General features: G+C 36.1%; 1 protein-coding gene across 1 annotated transcript in view; it reads left to right on the top strand.

Moving 5' to 3' along the window:
• The window catches only part of DOCK4 (dedicator of cytokinesis 4), a 140,014-nt gene that overhangs the window by 55,135 nt on the left and 64,101 nt on the right, over positions 1 to 20,778 (top strand). Inside the window, 10 exon segments of the mRNA XM_031061386.1 lie at positions 5,803 to 5,927; positions 7,367 to 7,529; positions 8,037 to 8,143; positions 8,698 to 8,854; positions 14,419 to 14,516; positions 14,610 to 14,693; positions 14,790 to 14,890; positions 15,250 to 15,331; positions 16,150 to 16,320; positions 17,652 to 17,844. Of these exon segments, the coding sequence (XP_030917246.1) occupies positions 5,803 to 5,927; positions 7,367 to 7,529; positions 8,037 to 8,143; positions 8,698 to 8,854; positions 14,419 to 14,516; positions 14,610 to 14,693; positions 14,790 to 14,890; positions 15,250 to 15,331; positions 16,150 to 16,320; positions 17,652 to 17,844 (1,281 nt within the window).

The raw sequence follows: 20,778 nt of genomic DNA, 5'->3' as shown, positions 1-20,778 counted from the left end.
AATATTGCATCATTTTTTTAAAAAAAGGGTAAAAATGCCAAGACAGGGTGCCCAGGGAGTGTAGATGTCCTATCCCTGGCAACATTTAAGGACAAATTGGAGAGGGCTCTGATCAACCTGCTCTAGTTGAAGATGTCCCAGCTCATTGCATGGAAGTTGGACTATGAAATCATCAAAGTTCAACTGCCAGAAGGGGATTAGCAGGACGGAAAACTTTACTAAGCTTCCTTAGCACTCTCCTCAAGTTAAAACTTAAAATCACCTTCTGCTGCTTTTTTTTAAATATCCTCCCACTGGCAGTTGCTACACAAGTCTTTTCCCATTCTACAAAGTATTCTAAGGATCTTTTCTCTAGAATGTTTTCATCCACAAGATTTACATTCTGGGTTAATACCATTTTGTCTGTTCCACATCCAGAGTTTTTCATTCCATACAACTGAAATTTTTTTAAGACCTGTTCAAGATATGTTTAGAGTATAAAGCATCTCATTAGCTTCTATTTTACATAGATGTAGATGAACAGGAAGTTCCTTTAAACAAAATAAGGTTTTTTTGCTCTTTTGCAATTCATGATTCTAGAAGTCCTACAGTTCTGAGCAAAGCTTTCAAAAAAGCAGTTCCAAACAAAAGCTCCTAGTGAGGTCTGTATACTTATTTTTAAATTAGTGGCTGTTGTCAGGACAGCAGTAACTATCAGAGATGCTTGTTCAAATAGAGTCATGCTGTGTTTTGTTACCCTACTAAATAATAAAATTGAAATTTATTTCACTAGAAAGCTTTTTGAGGATAACTGGCAAAATAAATTCCTGTTTCTAACAAAGACACTACCTTTGATCTTTGACAGCTATCTTCTGCTTTAAAACCTTGTTTCATATTAATATGCTACAAGAGATTCTGCAGTTCTAAATATGTTTGAAATATGAGAAAAGTCTTATTATAATATACATGTTGCAGTTGCAACTCACAGATTTGTCAGTGTAAGTTTAAAAACAATTTTGTGATTAAAGATCATTGCTTTGATGCTTAGGTTAGGTGCAAATGTTTCTATAAAAATAACAGTACAAGTGATAGATTCATACAAAGACTCTCCTGAGGCTTGTACTGATCTGGCTTTTTCCTGATGTTGTTTCCATCACCTGAGGTTCAGTGGGTGCAGTTAAGCCTCTCTGGGCTTGGTGCAGTTTACACACAGGTCCAACTTGGGAGCAGCAGGAGACCAGTGCTTGTACCCAGGTCCTTGATAGTGATGATGGAGCCTCCAACCCATGAAGGAAAGGGAGGCTGCAGAGGCATCCCATAATAAAACTGAAGTGGGCATAATAGGTCCCTGAGCATACATTGTTGTCTCCAGCCTGGAAATTACTTCTGGCTCTTTTCTCTTTACTGCTTATTGAATATTTGTAGTTTATAGTTGTCAGGTTGAAGAAGGCTGACCCCCATTAACTGCATCCTCCAGCAGTCTTCTTGTGGTTGTTTTTGACTTTAATTGGCCTTTCCTCTTGTTCCTAATATTAGACTTTGCATGTAATTGATGCTGATCAGGTGTCTGTCTCTCGCCCCCGTTCTGCCCTGGTACAATTCATTGCTAGTTGGATTGAAGTCATGAAGCTTTTGCTTCTTTGTAGGGCAGAATTCTTGAGCTATAATGTACCTGGTAAGCACCTACAGCTAGGACAGGAGGGGTTTGGGGTTTTTCCTCTCCTGGCCCGTGGAGAGTACTTTCAAGATAATTTTGCCAGATCAAAGCTGTGATGTATTGGCAGTACCATACAATGAGGCAGATACTGCCAATGCTGTGCTGTACACATTTCTATTCAGCAACTCAGACATTTCAATTCAACACCTTTCATTTACAATTAAATTCACGTACCAGAGTGGCTGTCCATGCAGAATGTGCACTGAAAGCTTGTGCTACATCAAAATGTTATGTCTGTATTCACACCAGTGCAGCTTGACTTTGTTGTTGTTGTTAAGTTCTGTGGAATTTCAGTTTCCATATGGCTTTAACCCTTACTTAATATTAGAAACTCTTGTAGGAATTTGTCAGCCTGCTTTTGGTGAAAAGGTGAAATCATAGGGTGCTAACTAAGAAGTCCCAAAGTGTTTGGCTTATTGGGTCGCTTCTGTAATTAGGACAGAATATAACCCTTTTCAACACATTCAATTGCATGATTGTCAGATGAACAAACAGCTTCCCTAGACACACTCCTTGATCCTCACAGTTCTGTTTTTTCCAAGAAACAGCTTATTACTTCCTACTCTCCTAGGGACCAACACCAACGTTTTTATTTCTTCTTTGTTGTTTACCATCTCACACCCAATGTACAGCAATTCTCTGTCTCATCTATGCTGGTTGTAACATGTTAACCTCATTTTTTTCTTGAAATAGTGTCTAGAAAGTAGCTTTACCAAGATAAACACCTGCTTATGCAGTGACATCATTCAAATAACACAGAAATGCAAAACAAGGCTTCTTTAATTTGCTTTTCCCTAGCTTCTGTTGACTCAGCTCTTAACCTGCATGAAGTATCTTTGACTTCTAAGGAGACCTAGGTGGTTTAGCTCACAGAAAATGTTTAATGATTTTAAACATGTATGATTCACTATTTGATAGTTGTTTCTTACCCAGAAAACTGACAGTCCTAGACAAAGCTGATTTACGATGGGATTTGACTCTGGCTAAGAATGTTACTATCTGAGTTTGATCTCTGCATGTTCATGTCACAGTCTGGATGCCCTAAATTCAGAAAGGTGAAAGTCACCTGTCATAACAAGGGCCAGGGAATGGAAATGCTCCATCAGAGCAGGGAGAAATGAGCTGCCCTTTGTTTTGAAACAAATGCTTTCAAGTGCTCTAGATCTTTCATACCACTCAGTGTCATTATAGGTGGAGGTAGGTTTGTCACTTTGAAAGCTCAACACATTTTTTGATATTGTTTTCAGTTGTTTATTCCTGTACCAAACTTCATGCTGAAAACAGCCATGGGATGTTTTCTCTTCCTTGGAGAAGGAGACACTGTATTTCTCAGCACAGAAATGGGCGGGAAATAGTGTGTTGCTTTTTTCATCTCATCTAAACCTTTGTCTAAAAGAGATTTAATTCTGTTGGTATGTTTTCAACCAGTAATTAAAATCTGATGTACTGTGCTGTTTGAAATGTGCCCTTCCTATTTCTGTGTTGATTCCTCACTTTTGGTGAAGTGTAACACTGTAAAGTCTCAGTACACATACACCTGTAAGATTTATTTGAGTCATGCAGATAGTTTAGCTGAAGATACTTTTTGTACTCACCAAACTCTACCTCAGAACTGGTATTCAGCCGGACTTGGCCTTTCAGTGCTATTTATGGTTGTAATTGACTACCTTAGTGACAAGGAGTGATTTAATCCATCTGGTGTACTGGTAAAGGCAAAGATCCCACAGAAAAATGATGCATATTCTTATAATCAAATGTGTAATTAGAGTTACCATAAATAAGAAAGATCAGTTAAAGGAATATAGATATATTCAGCAATGTGCTGATGTTTGAATGCTTTATAGAGGATTTGGAATGTTTTTTATGGGAGGTGGAGCCACAAAAGAATGCCCTAACTTAATTTATATAGACAATCTCAATTTTTGGAGTGAGAGTTTCTGTTAAGGAGGATGGAAAAATGGCATTTGTGTAAAAGCTGAGTATGCACATAAGAGTATGGTAATTACCCCCTGATGCTGTCCCAGCCTCCAGCTATTTTCAACTCAAGGGATTTCCTGAGTCCTTATGATTGCCATTTTCATATCCTGTAGCTGATCCTTTTTCCACAATTTCTCCACTCCTTTCCTTTCATCATTTTACATTACTTACATTCATAAAATCCTTTGGAAAGCTTTGGGTTTGTGTTTGGGTTCTGTTTTTAGATTGCTTTTGTGTTTGGTCTTGTTTTTGGTTTTTTTTTTTTTCCTTACAAGTCCATCACCTGAATAACCATCATCTTTTGCTTATTTTAAACCTGTTTCCCACCAGGAACCAGAGCCTGATCTGGTGGTTGCTTTCACTTATTAGTAATTTAGCTCTTTCATCCTTGACTTCAGACACTCTTAAATGAATACTACCTGTATTTTGTGAATACTATTTGTATTTGTTCTATTGATTCTGTCTAGCTGTATTCTAGCCTCTGCCCATGATTGTTTCAGGAGGTAACTGATAATAAGGTAATACAATGGCAGATTTCTCTCCTTGTTTATGGGCATGGGTCTTGAGGCATTTGTGATATGGCAATTTCTTCTTTTGTCATTTAGATTGGGCTTTGGAGGAATCATTTAATTATTTTGCATCCAGTGATGTAATAATATTATAAAAATATTAGATGACTATAGCAAGATCATTGTTTCTGTTACTTAAAAATCACTGGAGAGTTGCATGCAGTAAAATGCAAGGAATGTGAAACATGAGAGTATTGAGGAAAGTTCAAGCAAGTCAAATTCTACATGGAAATTAAAATGAAGCTAGAAATTGAAGATGCATTAATTATTTATGTTACATATATTATAATTAATTTTACCCACAATACAAGTACACATCCCATGGTTGCCTTCCAAGTGGCACACCTATAAATATACTAAACTATCACACTTTCAGCAGTGCTGAGTGAAAATCTGCCTTATTAAAAGATTATATTCCCTTTTCACTAAACTTGCATTTCTCTAGATGAAAGCATATATTCTCAATTTCTGTTTCAACAAAGTCCAGAAATAAGAATTTTAGAAAATTCTCCTAATTATGATGCTATTCATCCTTCATTGTTCTGCCTTTCACAAGGAATGTTCAATTGCTTCAAAGTAGTTCTGGTAATTTTGTTCAAGAGCTGGATTCGTTTACACTCTTCACAAATAGATTCAGGATCTTTAAACAGAACAGGGGCTTCCCTACTATGGCACTTCAGTCACTACCAGTACTGCTTTCCCCCTGTCCAGTCCCCACTGCAACCACTCTTTCCTCTTTTCATCAAACTTTGCAATTTGTGTTAACTGAAACTAAAATAAAATTACTATTGATCTAGTCCATGTGATCTGTTTGTGTTCTGACAGACTACTTAGTGTGATACTGCATGAACGTGCAAAGAATTTAAATTTAGATATGCTAACAGCCCTTGAGCACACCATATGGTACCTAGGTGGTGTTTGTATTGGATTTGTAGTTTAAATGTCCTGATGAAGAGTCTAATTTCTCAGAAGCCTTTCCAACAAGCAAAAAATAAACTAACTAAGCAAACTTTTTCCTCAAAAGCTTTGGAACACCCTATTAATGTAAAATATATAGAGATTTTTTTGATTACAAATTGTAATGCTCATAATCTGAGAAGACTGCCCTTCTAATGGAAAGAACACCAACTTCTTCGTTGTTCCTTTTGCAAAATAATATATTTCCTGTTAAGATTAAGCAGAAAAAAAGTTGTAATTAATTAAACAGAGAACTGTAACAATTACAGGCGAAAGAAAATACATTAATATTGCCTTAGATTAGAAGAAGAATTAAATGAGGTGGAACTAGACACTGACTTCAGTATAGCTCGAGGGGCCAATGAAAAGACCAAACAGACCCAACAAATTAGTAGAAGCCCCTAGAATTGGTTTAGTATGGCAAATAATCTTTGGGTTTTGAGAGGGATGAAGATCTTTTTCTTTCTTGGTTTTATAGTTTAAATTGTGGGTGCAGCACTATCCTTTGTAAGATAAAATGAAAATCTACTGAAGTACTGAAAGCAAAAGTAAACAAGTTGGACTGACTTTTGGACACATTGTTCTGTTTGGTTTTTTTGATAGGTGAAATGAGGAATGATTTATATATCACTGTAGAAAGAGGCGAATTTGAGAAAGGAGGGAAAAGTGTGGCCAGAAATGTGGAAGTGACAATGCATGTGGTGGACAGCAGTGGTCAAATTTTAAAGGTAACTTTGTTTTATGTTTTTCCTCGATGTAGTTAATTTTGATACACTTTTTCATATGTAAGTCTTCTTTTGTGACACTGATTGAAGAATACAAAAATGCTTTGGAAAGGACATGTTTATCTTTTGCTTTCTTTAGGTATTCAAAGTGTTTCCACTTTGCTTAAAACATTTCTAAAATTTCTATATAAAACCTTAATACATGTTTGTTTTATTTCTGTGATGGATTACATGATTGGGATAAACCCATAAAATTGCCAACCAAATAACTGATGATTCCATTAAGACGTTGGAAAATGTTGAAGCAAGATTGAGTTTGGGAAAATTTGTATTTCCTAAGAATTCTTCTTAGAAATATGCCAATTTTTATTGGGGTTACACAGAACAACTTTTCTTGATAATTGTGAATTCTTTGTGTCTGATTTTAATAAATTAGGGATTCTTGCTGCAGAAATCAGCACCATGTATCATTTAAAAAAATAAATTAATGTTCCTTCTCTTCTTCAAATTTTTTTGTATGCTGCTGGTGACGGCTTACAAACAGGCAATGGTTTAAATTTTAATTATTAATAGATGACTGTTTCCCAAAATTTTCCATACCAAAAAGATTTCTGTTCACATTCAAACTTTTACTCGCATATTTTTATGTGGTTTTTGTTTTGTTTTAAATTTGAAAGTGGTATTTTCATATGTTTTTCATGATTTCATGGTTTGTGGGGTAACACAATGAAGAAAGCCTGGCTCAAATTTTCTGTTTGTGTATCTGAAGTGAAATTGTGCTTATTGATCCATAGCATCCAATATAGAAATGTTTTATATATAAACATAAGTGTGTGTGTACCTATTAAACAAAAACATGATATTGAGGTTATAATTGCAAAAGCTACACCTTACCTTTCCCACAGAGAATTAATAGATACCCCCAAGTCAGGACTTTAGACAAATCCATTTGTCTACCTTGCTATGGGGAGTCCATCATGGGTGTTGTAAAGGCAGCCAACATTTTGCTTCCTCCTGATCACAGAACCCACATTTATTTTCCAATGCTGGGACATACCACAGATAGTGCCAGGGTTACAGGCATATTTCAGATGATTGAGGATCTTGAGCTTGGGCTGTTCTGGTCTCAATTCCATTCTGTTTCTGGGGCATAACATTGACAGGACTGTGTTTTGTCGTGGGAATCCACAACACGTGTGTTGCTTAAACCTCCCTGATCACCCAGTACCCCCGATAAACACTTCTGCTCTAAATTATGTGAATGATTCTTGCCATTTCTAATTGCAAATATAAAAAAAAAAGTGCTGCTGTTTTTGAGGGTTACAAGATAATGGCATTTATGATATGAATGTAAACATTAAATAGTCTTCCTTGGAAGAGCAGTCCTTGATGACATTTTACCAGTGAACTAATCTATCCTTAATCATATTTTTCTTTGCTAGGATTTTATCTCATTTGGCTCTGGAGAGCCACCAGCCAGCGAGTACCATTCTTTTGTGCTTTATCATAACAATGGCCCCAGGTGGGCTGAGCTGCTGAAACTTCCTATTCCTGTGGATAAGTTCCGAGGAGCTCACATCCGCTGTGAATTCCGGCACTGTTCCAGTGAGTGCTGCTCATGACTTCTGCTAGTCCTCCCCTTTATGGCTGTAGTCAGCACACGAGTTTCCATAACACCTCAGGGAAGAGACAGCTGCATGAACTTTCTCTGTAATGCTTTTTTTACTAACAAAATTCTAAAATTTTTAAAACATTATGAAATGTTTTAGACATGATTTTGAGGTAAAAATTGCTGACTGGTTCCACATTCTGTGTTCCAAGGCATGAAAGACAGGTTTCACAGAGGAGGATAAACTTCTATATCTTGCTAAGATTGCATATTTTGTGGCTTACATTATTTGTTGTTAATGTAAACTAAATTATTTCAGAATACTCTCTTCTGATTTAAAGTGAGATAAAAAAGGATGTGCAAATTGGAACAGCAATTCAAGATAACCTTCATCTGACTAGCTGCAGCTCTGGTGTACTTTCTTATGTTGCATTGTATACATTTATTTTGTCTATAAGGTATACTATTATCTTGAACTGCTGCTATTTATACATGCATTTCAGCAAAAGAAAAGGGTGAGAAGAAGTTGTTTGGCTTTTCTTTCGTGCCCCTGATGCAGGAAAATGGGAGGACTCTGCCAGATGGCACCCATGAACTAATTGTACACAAGGTAATTTGAATTAGCAGTCATTAGTAGTAATGATTCCACTGGAACCTACTTTAAATGCCCAGAGACATTAAGTTGAAAGTCTGTATTGATTATCAAATAAATGATAATCTTGTCACCATTAAACTATCCATTGCTGATTGTTTAATATTTACCTTCCTGATATAAACTGCAATTAAATCTAGGTATGTGTTTCAGTGCATTGGTTTTCCTAAGTTCTTACTATTATATCACCTTGTGTTATAATGAATTTCACAAAAGTAAGTTATTTTAATTTTGTGGAATTCTCTTTCCACATATAAGAACTGTCACTTTGTTCAGCAGATTTTATGTGCTCCCACGTAAAGTTTAGATTTCAACATGAAAATCTGTAGCTATTAATTTAATGTAACCTGTGCAAATTTGTTAAATTGGAATGCTATGTTCTAAAACCAAAGTTGCAACAGGCAAAGTGGAAATTCTTCAGTTTCTGACAGAAAAACAATGATTCATATAATTTAGAGATTTGGTCAATTGTTTTGTGCAGTACAGATATTTTAACTGGTTTGTTTCCACAGTGTGAAGAAAACGCAAACCTTCAGGATTCTGGTCGCTACCTCAAACTCCCCTTTTCAAAGGGAATATCCCTAGGAAACAACAGCCAAGCGGTAAAAACCACTAAGGAGTCCTTCTGGATTACGTCCTTTCTCTGCTCCACCAAACTCACACAAAATGGTAGGATATGTTGATTATTTAAAACATGTTGAGCTGAAGTGAGTGCAGTAGCTAGTCTTTTCCATGCCAAGCCAGCATGGATGTACTCAAAAATAGCTTATGTTCTATCTATTTTGTGAACTGGTTTTCTTCATAATTTTTTTATATCCAGATGGAAACAAATGGATCATGATGAACCACTCTTTTTAAGTAGTTCAAGAATGCTTTTTAGATGACCATGATATTGGAATCAAATGCAGCACTTCTGGAATCAGCTATCAAAACCCAGCTGCTTTATAAAACCTCCTAATCTGTTTGTTGTAGATTTTTTATTAAATACTTATTGTCAGCTGTAGACTCTAGCAGTTTGTTTCTAATTAGGCATGTATTGCTTTTTTTGTTTCTCTTCAAACCAACAAACATTTGTTACTACTTAAAACAGTTTATACACTGGCTATAAGGAGCAGCAGATTTAAATACATGCGTTTACACACTCTACCAGTGCTCTGTGTAGAGTTCTTAACCAGTGTTATGTATAAAGTTCTTGAGGTTTTTGTTTACCTGCCATAACTGATCTCTGTGTAACTAAAACAAAAAAACTGTGAAACAGTTCTCCAAAAATTTCTAAATATTGTGTATTTGCTTGGTAATGTGTTTCTGACCATTCTTTGATAGACCCACAATTTTATATTATTACTTTGATCTCTTTTGTGTGTGAATATCTGTGACTTTACCCGTCTTCTGTGTATGATGACAAAATTGCTAACTGCCTGCAAATTGGTTAAAGATATTTAACAAAAACTAGAGCATCTTTTTAAGTTGAAATAGTGCTCTTAATTTTCACCCTTTAATAGCAAGTGTGCAAAACAGAACTGTGTGCAACCAGTAAGTGGCTTGTTTCCTTGCACACACCCATTTTATATTTTCATAGCAATTACCTTAGTAATGAAAGTTACTCAGTGAAAGATTTTCCCAAAGGTAGATAATAGGGAATCAGAGACTAAATTTGCTTCAGTTAAAGGCCTTGATTTAGGAAATTACATTAATCTCCTGGTACTTACACATGCATAAAAGTGCTGCCTGGAATTTACAAGTTGTCTCACTGATAAATAGTTCCCTGTTGTCTGGGGTTCTAGTACTAATTTTTATTTACAGTACAGAAGTTATTTTGTACTTATTTTAAGTAGATGTGTGACACAGGGCATAAAATTTCCTCCTATTTTTAACCATATTCTGAGTAAGAGGGTGGAGAATATCTGAATAATATTGATCCCCTTTTCAGCTCTGAAAGAGTTAACAATTATTTCAGCAGTACTTCAGAGGGTGGAAATATTTTCAATAGACAGGCTCATATTTTCTCGAAGGATCTTCTTTGGGAAGTTCATCTTGGTGAGTTTCCAAATCCCCATTCTTTTAAACAAAAATTTGCCAAAATCTATTGCATGCTCAGAAAATGAACATAGAGCAAAGCATGTGGATATTTGGTCATGTGAGCATTACTTCAGTTATCCCTGAGAGAATGTAGCTTATGTATTAAAAAACACAGGATTAAAAAGATCTGTGTATTTAATTTTTTTAGTGAACATTTTATTGGAATTTTTGAAAATTGCTAGCTATTTTTTAATTTGTTTTTTAATTTTGGAGATTTTTTCTGGATGTCTTGGAGATCCACCCATTGTTTACAAGCAACAATGTTCAGTCTGAAAATGAATTAAAAATTATTCTGTTGTCTGGCTATGGGGTGGGGAAGGACCCCAAACCCAGACTTGTAAAGGGTGTGACTGAATTAGGCTGCAGCTTTACTCGCTTGCTGGGAAATTTTACTCAGCTGTCATTCTCTCATTGATTGTTCCCACATGCCATCAGCTCTCATGCATATTAAAATTATGGGGACTGGGGGATGGAGGCTTACTCCTAGTTGTTGGGATCCATAACTTCCTTACACTGGGTACTTTGGAGGGGCTATTAGGATTATTTCCAAACGATTTTTAGAGACCTTCTAACCAGGGGAGTCTGTGCGTTCATCATGGCTGAGAATGCATCCTTATCTAATCTTTCTGTATTTAGTTTTTCCTTCTCTTTTCCTTTTGATCCTGGATAGTTAATCAGTTAATATTAGCAAAAACTATACTAGCTTTTTTTATTATATTCTTAGATGGGTAGTTATTTTTCATTACTCTATAAAACTCAAAAGAGTGATTGAGAGCACAGTATTTTTCTACTGAGTAGTTACTAAAACAGTCTTAGTTTTTGACATATAGCAGGGATTGTTGGCTGAAAGAGGGTCAGGATCCTTCCAGTAACTCTGAATATTTTAGCTGTTGGCATCCACTTGTTTCTCAGCACTGACTGGGGCATCCCTAGTCAGCAGCTGTTCAGCAGCAGAGCAGCACACCATACAGCATGGCAGAGGTGTAGTCCTTCTAGCTGCATTAAAAAAAACCAAAAAAACCCCAGTGAATCAATAGAACACAAGTAGCTCTGGGCAGCTTTCCAAATAACTCTAGTTATGGAGGAAGTGTTGGTGACCACAGAAGCAGCCTGTTGGAAGAGACATGCTGACTGCCAGTTCTGAAATTCAGTCTTTTCCTTCTGAAGTGTAGTAGTGTCATAACAAGTCAATTTCTGATGTCTCAGGACTTATATGAGAGAGATGGAAAATCATCCCAAACCACTTCCTTAAACTCATGATTCTAAACTTTCTATTAAACCTAGCTCTTTAGATTTAAATTACATGCTTTGAGAAGGGACATGTTTTATTTGGTAGGGATAATAGGTCAGGTGTAGTCTGTTTTAAATATACAGGCCTTGATGAAGATAATGCATTAGAAATATTTTTATTCTTCAACAAAATTACTCATCACCAGTGACTTTTTCCCTTTTCCAAAACTAGGATTTCCTAGTGGGCCTATTTCTGGGAACAGTTTTATATTCTCATGTCTCTTAATACATTACACACTGCTATCCGTTCCCCTTGTGATTCACGTCAGATTTTCTATTCATGTCATTTATGCTTGGGCTATTTGCTAATGTTATCTTAGAATGTCTTTCCTCCTTAGCACTTCCCTTGAAATAAATCCTTTGAAGTGAGTGTCTTACATTTGCTTTCTTTTTCTTTTTAAATCCCCCAACAAATCCCTAATATTGAGTGTTAACTATTTTCTATCAAGTTCCTCCAGCAAACCTATAAAGAAGTGTTTTTCCTGCTCTGAATTTATAGCTTGAGCTAATCTTGCTACTCGTCAGCTTGAGCTGAGGCTTAAAGTGTGGAAGTACATTGAATTATCTGAAAGACAAATGTAGTTCACTGGATTTGTAAATCTTGTTTCTTAAAAATTCCTGACAGAAAGAATAATAAGAGCTATAATTTGTCCTTGATCTTTGGGATGCGTCTCTGATGCATGTGTGGGACTCTTCAGCACTCAGTGCAACTCAAGGATGTCTTTTTTCCATGCCAACACAGCTTGAAGCAAAACAAAAATGTAACACATAAATGCATCAAAACAATCTGTGTCCATCAAAAGCAATTAAGGCAGCAAAATATTTGTGGAATCTTATGTTGGTTATTTGCCATTAACATCCATGGCAAAATTTGAATATAGGTGGAGATTTATTTAGTGTTAATAAAGTAAAAATTATTACTTAATTTTTTGTGGGATAGAGGAACTTCCCTGGAGCAAACCAGGAAAGAGATGACACAAAGATGGGTGTTGTTCAAGTATTACTTGAGTGTGAAAACAGTCTGTGGTAGAAAGCAGCCAAAAAGATGCTGAACCAAGAGGAAAACTTGCTATTAACTTCTTACTTTAATAACTACTGAGAACACTTCAGAAACCCTGGCTCCCTCTAACACAGTGCAGCGCAGTGATCAGCTAGACTGCAGCTTAAACTGATGGAAGGGTTGGATGGTGATTAAGGTTTTCTGCTTCAAACCACTAGGCACTGAGAATTTCTGAAAAGCTGGTCAGTGAAGCGTGGCAGTAGTAAACTCGAATATAAAAGGGATTTGGAATTTATTTAATTTAAGAATCAAAAATATGTGTAGCTTTTACTGAATACAGCTTGAAAGGAGCTCTGCAGATGTGTCTGAGTTCAGCAAGGAAAAACTGCTGAAAAACCAAGCCAAGTTTGCAAAACTATTTTAGGATATTGAATGGTATGGAACAAGAAATTCTCAATCTTATAGCAAGGTGGGCTTTTTAATAGATATGTGAAGCAGTAACATGTGTTCAAAGACTATTAAATGTAGAATTTACATTTAAGATATGTGGAAGGGCAGATACGTTCATTGGGCCATCCGTCCATGATGAATTTTATGGAAACATTTACAAGAAATCATGGATGAAAAATCAATATGTAACTAATTCAGATGTGCTGTAAGATGAGTTTATCAAAGAAAAATCATGCCAGAATAAACTTCTTAATCTTTCTTTTCAATTTTTTTAAATTTACTATCAAGAGGAAATGCAGCAGTTCAGCAATGCAGCACATAAGAAAACATATAGATTAGAAATAAGAATTTTCAAATAGGCAAATAAAAGTTAAAATAGAAGTGGAAGATTGCACTATAGTGAAAGGAATTTCCTTCCTGAGCAGATGGAAAATACTACTAGATATGAAGAAATCTCTGGGATTTATCTCTGTTTTAAAGGACTGGAAGGATGTGGAGATGAGAGTAACTTCACTGAAATTTCAGACAATTTTCTGCTAATATGTTGTTGAAAGGTCTCATCAGTTGAGAGGGACAAAATCAAAATATTATACAGCAAAGCATTTTAACTTTGATTTAAATAATAAGAAAGAATAGAAATTAGATTGACTCTAATGGTAGAAAAGGCAGGATATCCTGGTGGAGACTCCTGGGGATTCTTCTTTATCCAGGGAGCTGAATAGCTGAATTCATATTGGTGACATTAATATGTCTAAAAGACACTCAAGTTCTAGAACATAGATGTCAGGTGTTTACAAGAGCTGTATGAGCTTGCTAATGATGTAGAAAATGGTGTAATCTTATCTGTAATGTAGTTATCATTTTGATTAAGAAAGCTGAAGGACAGGGATTTAAAACTGGAGGAAGTTTGGACATACTCAGGTATTTTTTAGCTCAGAACAGTTCATTTTCCAGAAGAGATTTTTTACTTGTTAATCAAGTGGGATCTTAGAGGCATCGTGTTTGATGCCTCTAAAAAGACATAGAAAGATGAGTGCTTCAAATACAGTCAAGCTAGCAATTAGGAAATTGTTTCTAGCTTTCAGAGAGTACCTCTGGAAGGCATCCTTCAATGGCATGAGAGAGGGCAAATAATTGCTTTATTTAAGACAGTATCTGAATGAGATTGCATGATAGAGTGGCCGCAGGAGAGTGATTTTAGTGACCCAGTACCACGTTCTTATGTTTGTATTGGTGGAGCAATTACGGAATGGAATGAAAATGTGTTCTTGGAAAGATCATATTATAGCAAATCTGAAGGTGTTTACTTTTGTTTTAATGATGCCAAATTTTGCTGAGCGGACTGTAATAGTAAAATGTAAAATATGAAATACTGCTTTGCTTCCAACTTTAATCTTGCATTTTGTTTTTGCAGGAGATATGCTTGACCTTCTGAAGTGGAGAACCCACCCAGACAAAATTGCAGGTTGCCTCTCAAAATTAAAAGAAATTGATGGTTCAGAAATAGTGAAGGTATATACCTTTTCATACTTTTAGATGATATGAAGGAAATAATGTATGTCACAGAAGTATCTTGTTAATAACACTCTTTTTCTCTCCCAAAAGTTTCTTCAAGATACACTAGACACTTTATTTGGTATTTTAGATGAAAATTCTCAAAAATATGGATCAAAAGTATTTGATTGCTTGGTAAGTTTCATTTTGTGATCATGCTTATCACTAGCTAAAAGCCAAGTAAAACAAGAAAAAATTGTTGGGTTTTTTTTCTTTTTCTCTCACATTTAGGTTCACATAATAAATTTGCTGCAGGACAGCAAGTTTCACCACTTTAAGCCAGTAATGGACACTTACATTGAAAGTCATTTTGCAGGAGCACTTGCATACAGGTGAAGTCTGTACTTTTTCTATCTGACTTAATACTGACAGTTTTTACTATACTAAAAGAATCAATCATTAGGTTAAAGAAATGGTGTATCCCTGTTAAAATCATTCTACTGCATATTTAATGCTGTATTGCTGTATTTAATGCTGACATTATTGGCAATTCTTCAGAGATCTATTAGGTGCTCTTCAGCAGACTTAAAACTAAGTGTACTATTGAGTCTGTGGTGATCAGTGAAATCTAGTGATCTATTTTTTATTTTGTCAGTTTTTCTCATATGATAGCTATTGGTTTGCATTTTATGTACAAAATTAACCCTTCTCCCACTTCTGTGTTGTAATACTTTCTGATGTGTTATTATAGAGATCTTATAAAAGTACTGAAGTGGCATATTGATCGAGTCACTGAGGTGGAGCTTCATGATCACATACAGGAAGTACTAAAGGTAATAAAAATTATTGAATTATGTATTTGAATGATGTATTCATACAGTACACATGGGTTTAACTTAGGGAATGAAGCAGAATATATATAAATGATGGAAGAGTAGTACTAATTCTAGGGGGCTGCAGACTTTCAGTGCAGTCAGTTTATTCATTATTCTCTTTTGTCAGTAAGTTGACCATTGAGGCTGACTACCATTAGTCTGTGGAGCTCTATGTTCCTTACTGAATGAGACAGAGGAATCGAATATAGATTACACTGGTGGTATTAAGATGCACTGCCTGAATCTAAATGCTGACTTAGTGGCTCAGTCCTGACACCAGGGAATTCTACTGATTGTGGTGGTTGTTCTTGTTGCCCTGGTTTGTACCATCAGAAGAGCATAACATGCCATCAGGCTGAGTTGTACAACACAAGAATCCCATGTGGGACACGTCCTACAATTTGGAAATAAAATATCAGTGTGGTACCCTTCTGTGTTTTTCTATGCTGCTGTGAACTTTGGTGTCTTGCCACTAAGAGAGGGCAGTATTTTGAATTTGCATTCCAACAGTTTTGCTACTTAATTTAAGCTTTTTTTGGAGGGAGGGAGGGAGGGTGGGAGGAGAAAGTGGTGTTGAGTTTTTGCTTGTTTGTTTTGTTTTGGTTTTTTAAATTAAAATTTTGTTGGTGTTCCAATAGAGAGATTTATCAAAGTTAACTTATGGACTCCTGTTTCAGATTCTTTTCTTTATTTGAATGATATAATCATTGCACGTGCTCTGTTTGGAGATAAGCATGTTCGTTTTTGTGAGTTACCTCTGATTTTGGCATTTATAGGCACAAGAATATATCTTTAAATACATAGTTCAATCAAGAAGATTATTCTCTATTGCTACTGGTGGACAAAATGAGGAGGAATTTCGCTGCTGTATTCAAGAGCTCCTTATGTCAGTACGCTTCTTCCTGTCCCAGGAGAGCAAAGGAACTAGTGCTTTATCCCAGCTACAAGTAAGTTTTATGCTTGTTGGCATTTTCCACAATCAGTGTGAAGAATGTATGCCTGTTCAGAAAGAAAATGTATTTTTGCTAGAGCAAAGTGGCATTTTCAACTTTCCATCCTACAGTGTGAAATTTTCATACCAGCACCTTCTAAATATGCTTGGAATAGATAATCCTAAAGCTGACATTTTATATTGAATTATAATAATTATGTCGATGGATACAAATAAAACAATTTTTCTGTTTTGGTTTTTACTGCTTAATTTAACCACACTGACACTGAAGAATTTGAGCCATACAAAAAACTACTATTAGAGTTTTCATGCTTTACAGAAAATTTTTCAGTCTTTATGAACCATATGGTTTAATACTCAGATGATATCTTTATTTCACTTGAGACTACAAAAATGGGCTAGTGCTGCAGTGTAGAGGCAAAACACAGGAGACAGCACTCTACATTAAATGCTCATAAATATACCATCCTCTTCCCACATTTCTGTAAACAGAGATGGTTAAGATCCTGTTAAGAATTAATGTTTTCCAAATTTCTGTGGAAAACTGTTCCACCAAGAAAATGGCAAATCAGAGAGAACAGAGTTAGGTGGTTCTTCCATCTCCTATCCTGTAAGCAGCTGGAGTAAAAAGACAACGAAAGAATACAAACAACCACATTTAGAATTCTTTCTCAGTATTTTTAACTTATGTTAGCTTGCTCTGCCACCAATGTGAGTGTAAGTAACTTCTCACAATCAGCAGGATTTAGAGTAGAAGAAAGGAATATCAGTTTTAGCTTCTTTCCTCTGGCATTGTTCTTCTTATTTTTACTGTGTTTAGTTTTCATATTCATCAATGACTTTCTGACCCATTTTAAAGACTGTTGAAGGGAACCAGGACTACCAGTGCTGCCCCACTCCAAAATAAAAGTGTTCAGTATTTGAAAAATGGAAGATACAGAGGCTGTTATACTACTTACCTTAAAACAAAGTAAACCAAACAACACAAATATATTTTTTGTATCATATCAGCTAGATTCTACCACCCTTTTAAAAATTTTCTTTCATAGAGGCATACGTGTATTTAAAGAATAAATATTTTTGTTCTGAGTTGAACTTGCAGGTTGTCCTGGGAGAAATTAACGATCATTAAATATTACTTAAAAGAAGCAGTCACAAGTGTAAGTCTGTTAATGAATGTGAGGCTATTCATTCTGAAAATAAAACCGTTTTTAAAGCTATTACCTACCCTGGAAGCCAGGCATTTCTCTAGAGTTACTTAAATTTCTATAGTTTATTAAATTCTATAAATGTCAAAACTGTTCTGACTGTCCATTTTTACCCTAGGCTGTGTTTCTCAGCTCATTCCCATCAGTGTACTCAGAACTTCTGAAGCTCTTTGATGTGAGAGAAGTGGCAAATTTGGTTCACGATGCCTTGGGCAGCTTGCCAACAGTCATGCATGGGGATGAGTCCCTTCAAGCTGTTAAACTGCAGAGCATTGGGAAAACTGTGGAGAGTCACCTGTACACTAACCCAGGTGAGGTTACTCTGGGCTGCCTGCAGACCAGGAGCTCAGACTGTGCGCTTTGTACCTGGGCCAGCAGGTGCCGAAGGAAATAGTGTTCAGTGTTTCCAAGCAGGCTGAAGCTTTGACCATCTGTTTAGATACAGTAATTGAAATTAAGGTCATCCTTCTGAAAGTAATCTTTAAAATATGCTAGACTGAAGAAAGTATGTCCCTGCAGAGGCATTATCACTATATGGAAATTAGGGAGGAAAGATGTGCTGTGTATTAAATGTTAATGTTGCATAGGGAAGTCACAAGGATTGCCCAGAGTCTAAGATTTCCCTCTTTCTAATTATGCCAAACACATACTTGAAAAGCTCTGTGTCATTATTTTTTTCTTGTCTTTCTGTATAATGTTTGTAAAGGGCAAATATTAGCATTTAAAACAGTCAGCTAATTTGACTTCCTGCATAGAAGAAAAATTAGGACAGTGGGTGATGGCTCAGAGTTCTGATTATTGCACCATTCCTGGCACTCATTATTTTTTCTATATTCAGTGGCTGACACTGCAGCTGACAATTAGCAGGAAAAAGAGTAACCTCAGAAAAATATCCTCCAAACTTTCTCACCTAGTCCTTGGTGAATCCAGAGGTGAACGAGCCAGCTCTCCTTTTCTGTAATACCACTACATCTCTTCACCTAAACAGATGAAGACAGTGGAGTATTTAGATTCTGGGCTTATAAGAAATATATCTAAAGCTGTGATATATGTGGTGGTTCTTTGAATAACTGGCACTATTGCCTCCCATATATAGTTGCAAGTCATTGTAAGATGCTTTTTGCTAGTCCATTAGGTCTGGTAAAACAGAGTTTCTGATCATTTTATGAAGCTTTTGCAAAAATGGGATACTTGAAACCATTGAATGAGGATGCTCAGTTTTGCCTGAGATGCCTCAGGCCATATTGTGTGTAAGAGTTGGCTATTTACAAGTCAAGTGTTGCTAATGTAGATTTTTGGTCTTCAAAGTGTAGTCCATGATGCTGGACTTCTGTGTAAGCAGTGCACAGAGTAGATGGCACCTCAGGTGAGGTGCCAAATGCTATGTGGGCTCATCAGGAAGATATCCTGAAGGAATATATCTAGGAAGATATCTAGAGTTAACCAAGAATAAACACCTTGGCACAGGGCTGCTCCTGGTTTTTTCTGACCTTCTGGACTGAGGGATTTGAGTTGTAGCTGGAAGAGAGGACCTGTGGCCCAAACAATAATGCTCATACACGAAATGTGTGAAAGAGCCACTACTACTGCTCTGTGCTAGCTGTGGAGTTGAGTAGTGATTGGATTGAGCTTTCTATCACCGGCTTGCCAGCACAGTACCCCAGCCACAGAGTCACAGACTGGTTTACACAGTGAACTCTTCATCTTGTCCCTTGATGATGGATTGCCAGATAGTCAAGGATTCAATACGTGTAAGGCCTAAGAGAATGCAGGAAAAAGGAGCCATCCCCTGTAATCCAGGGGCTAAGTCTTTTTTATACTAAATAGAAAAGTCCTGCTTTATTGCTTCAGCTGAAGGCATTAGCTCTGTTTTTTTTCATCCAGCAGGTATCAATAAGCAGATTTAGCAGTGGGGATCAGAAGGTGGCACTTTTCTAACCACAGGTCTGCACACTGGCAATTTCCCTGCCCAGTTCCCCTTTGACTCTAGAAGTATTGCAGTGGATGGGGTCAGTGGCAGCTGTGCACATTTGACATCTCAGAACACCAGGGACAACACTTGGCTAAGCCAGGTTCTGAGGTAGAGAAAAAGAATATGCTGCCTTGGTTTCATTGAGAAACTTCCCCCCATTTGTGGTGCTGCAGGCAGATAGGAACTCTCAGGGCAGTCCTGATGAAAACCTGCTGAGGCACTTGCAGAAATAAGCAGTCACTGGAGAAAGGCTATTTATTGCCCAGTATTGGGCTTCTCTACCACTGGTTTTCAACTGATTGATTGTCATTTGCCTACTGCCTTACAGCCTGTGTTTATTATTTTCTTTAGTAGAAAGATACAGAAGTACGCCTGGATAAATAATAAGTGTGAAACACCCATTTAAAAGCAGCAATCAAGCTTTTATTTCAAAAATACGAATATACTTAAATAGTGTGTACAAATGGGTTTGTCCATGTGATTTGTTTTTTATTATACAGATGACTAGACAATGAAAACAAGGGAATAGTAAAGCATAACAAGATTAGTGCTGTGTTTCAGTAAGCAAAAGAAACATTAAACAAATAAAATCTCAGAATAAATATATCTTCTTCTTCCTCATCGAAAAAATAGAGGAAATAATTGAGGGGGGGGAAGTGTTTATAGAAATTAATCCACAAACAATAGCTGCATGGCAAAATTGTTTTCGAAGAGTAATTTTCCAGCTAGAGAAATCAATTTTTAGCATATACTTGCATTAATGAACAAAGGGAGTAGATGAATATATATCTATAATGCAGCTTATAATCATTAAAGTTTTAATAGAGGAGATTATTCAAGTACATTTCTATGGGAATAGAATTTCTTAATTATGGAAAATATTTTAAAACAACAACAAAATGAAAACAGGTAATATCCTTCCCATTTGTCAAGTTGTGAATAGGTGTTAAAAGTGTCATCACAAATGTAAGTATTAGAGTTCTTCCCATTTAATATTTTCTTTAATTGTAATAAAAAGAAGCAGAAGTAAGTAACATGTTAATTATGTTCTTGCATCATTTTCAGCAAAATCAAGGCTGCAAATAACACCAAAGACCTGTGCTTAGAAAATGAAATAGTGGAAAGGCAAATTATTTTATGTAAAAAATCAATAGTCTAAGTTGCTCATACTCAGTAGGAGTGAGGAATCCGGAAAGGTAAAAATTCTGAAATAAATCTGAAAATACTGCTGCTGGTCTGTAAAGTAGAACTTTTTTGTAGAATAACATAAGTT

The sequence above is a fragment of the Geospiza fortis genome, unplaced genomic scaffold (assembly GCF_000277835.1).
Source record: "Geospiza fortis unplaced genomic scaffold, GeoFor_1.0 scaffold429, whole genome shotgun sequence".
NCBI classification, from domain to species: Eukaryota; Metazoa; Chordata; class Aves; order Passeriformes; family Thraupidae; genus Geospiza; species Geospiza fortis.
Note: the sequence above shows the minus strand (reverse complement) of the source record. Positions and strands in the feature narration are given on the sequence as shown.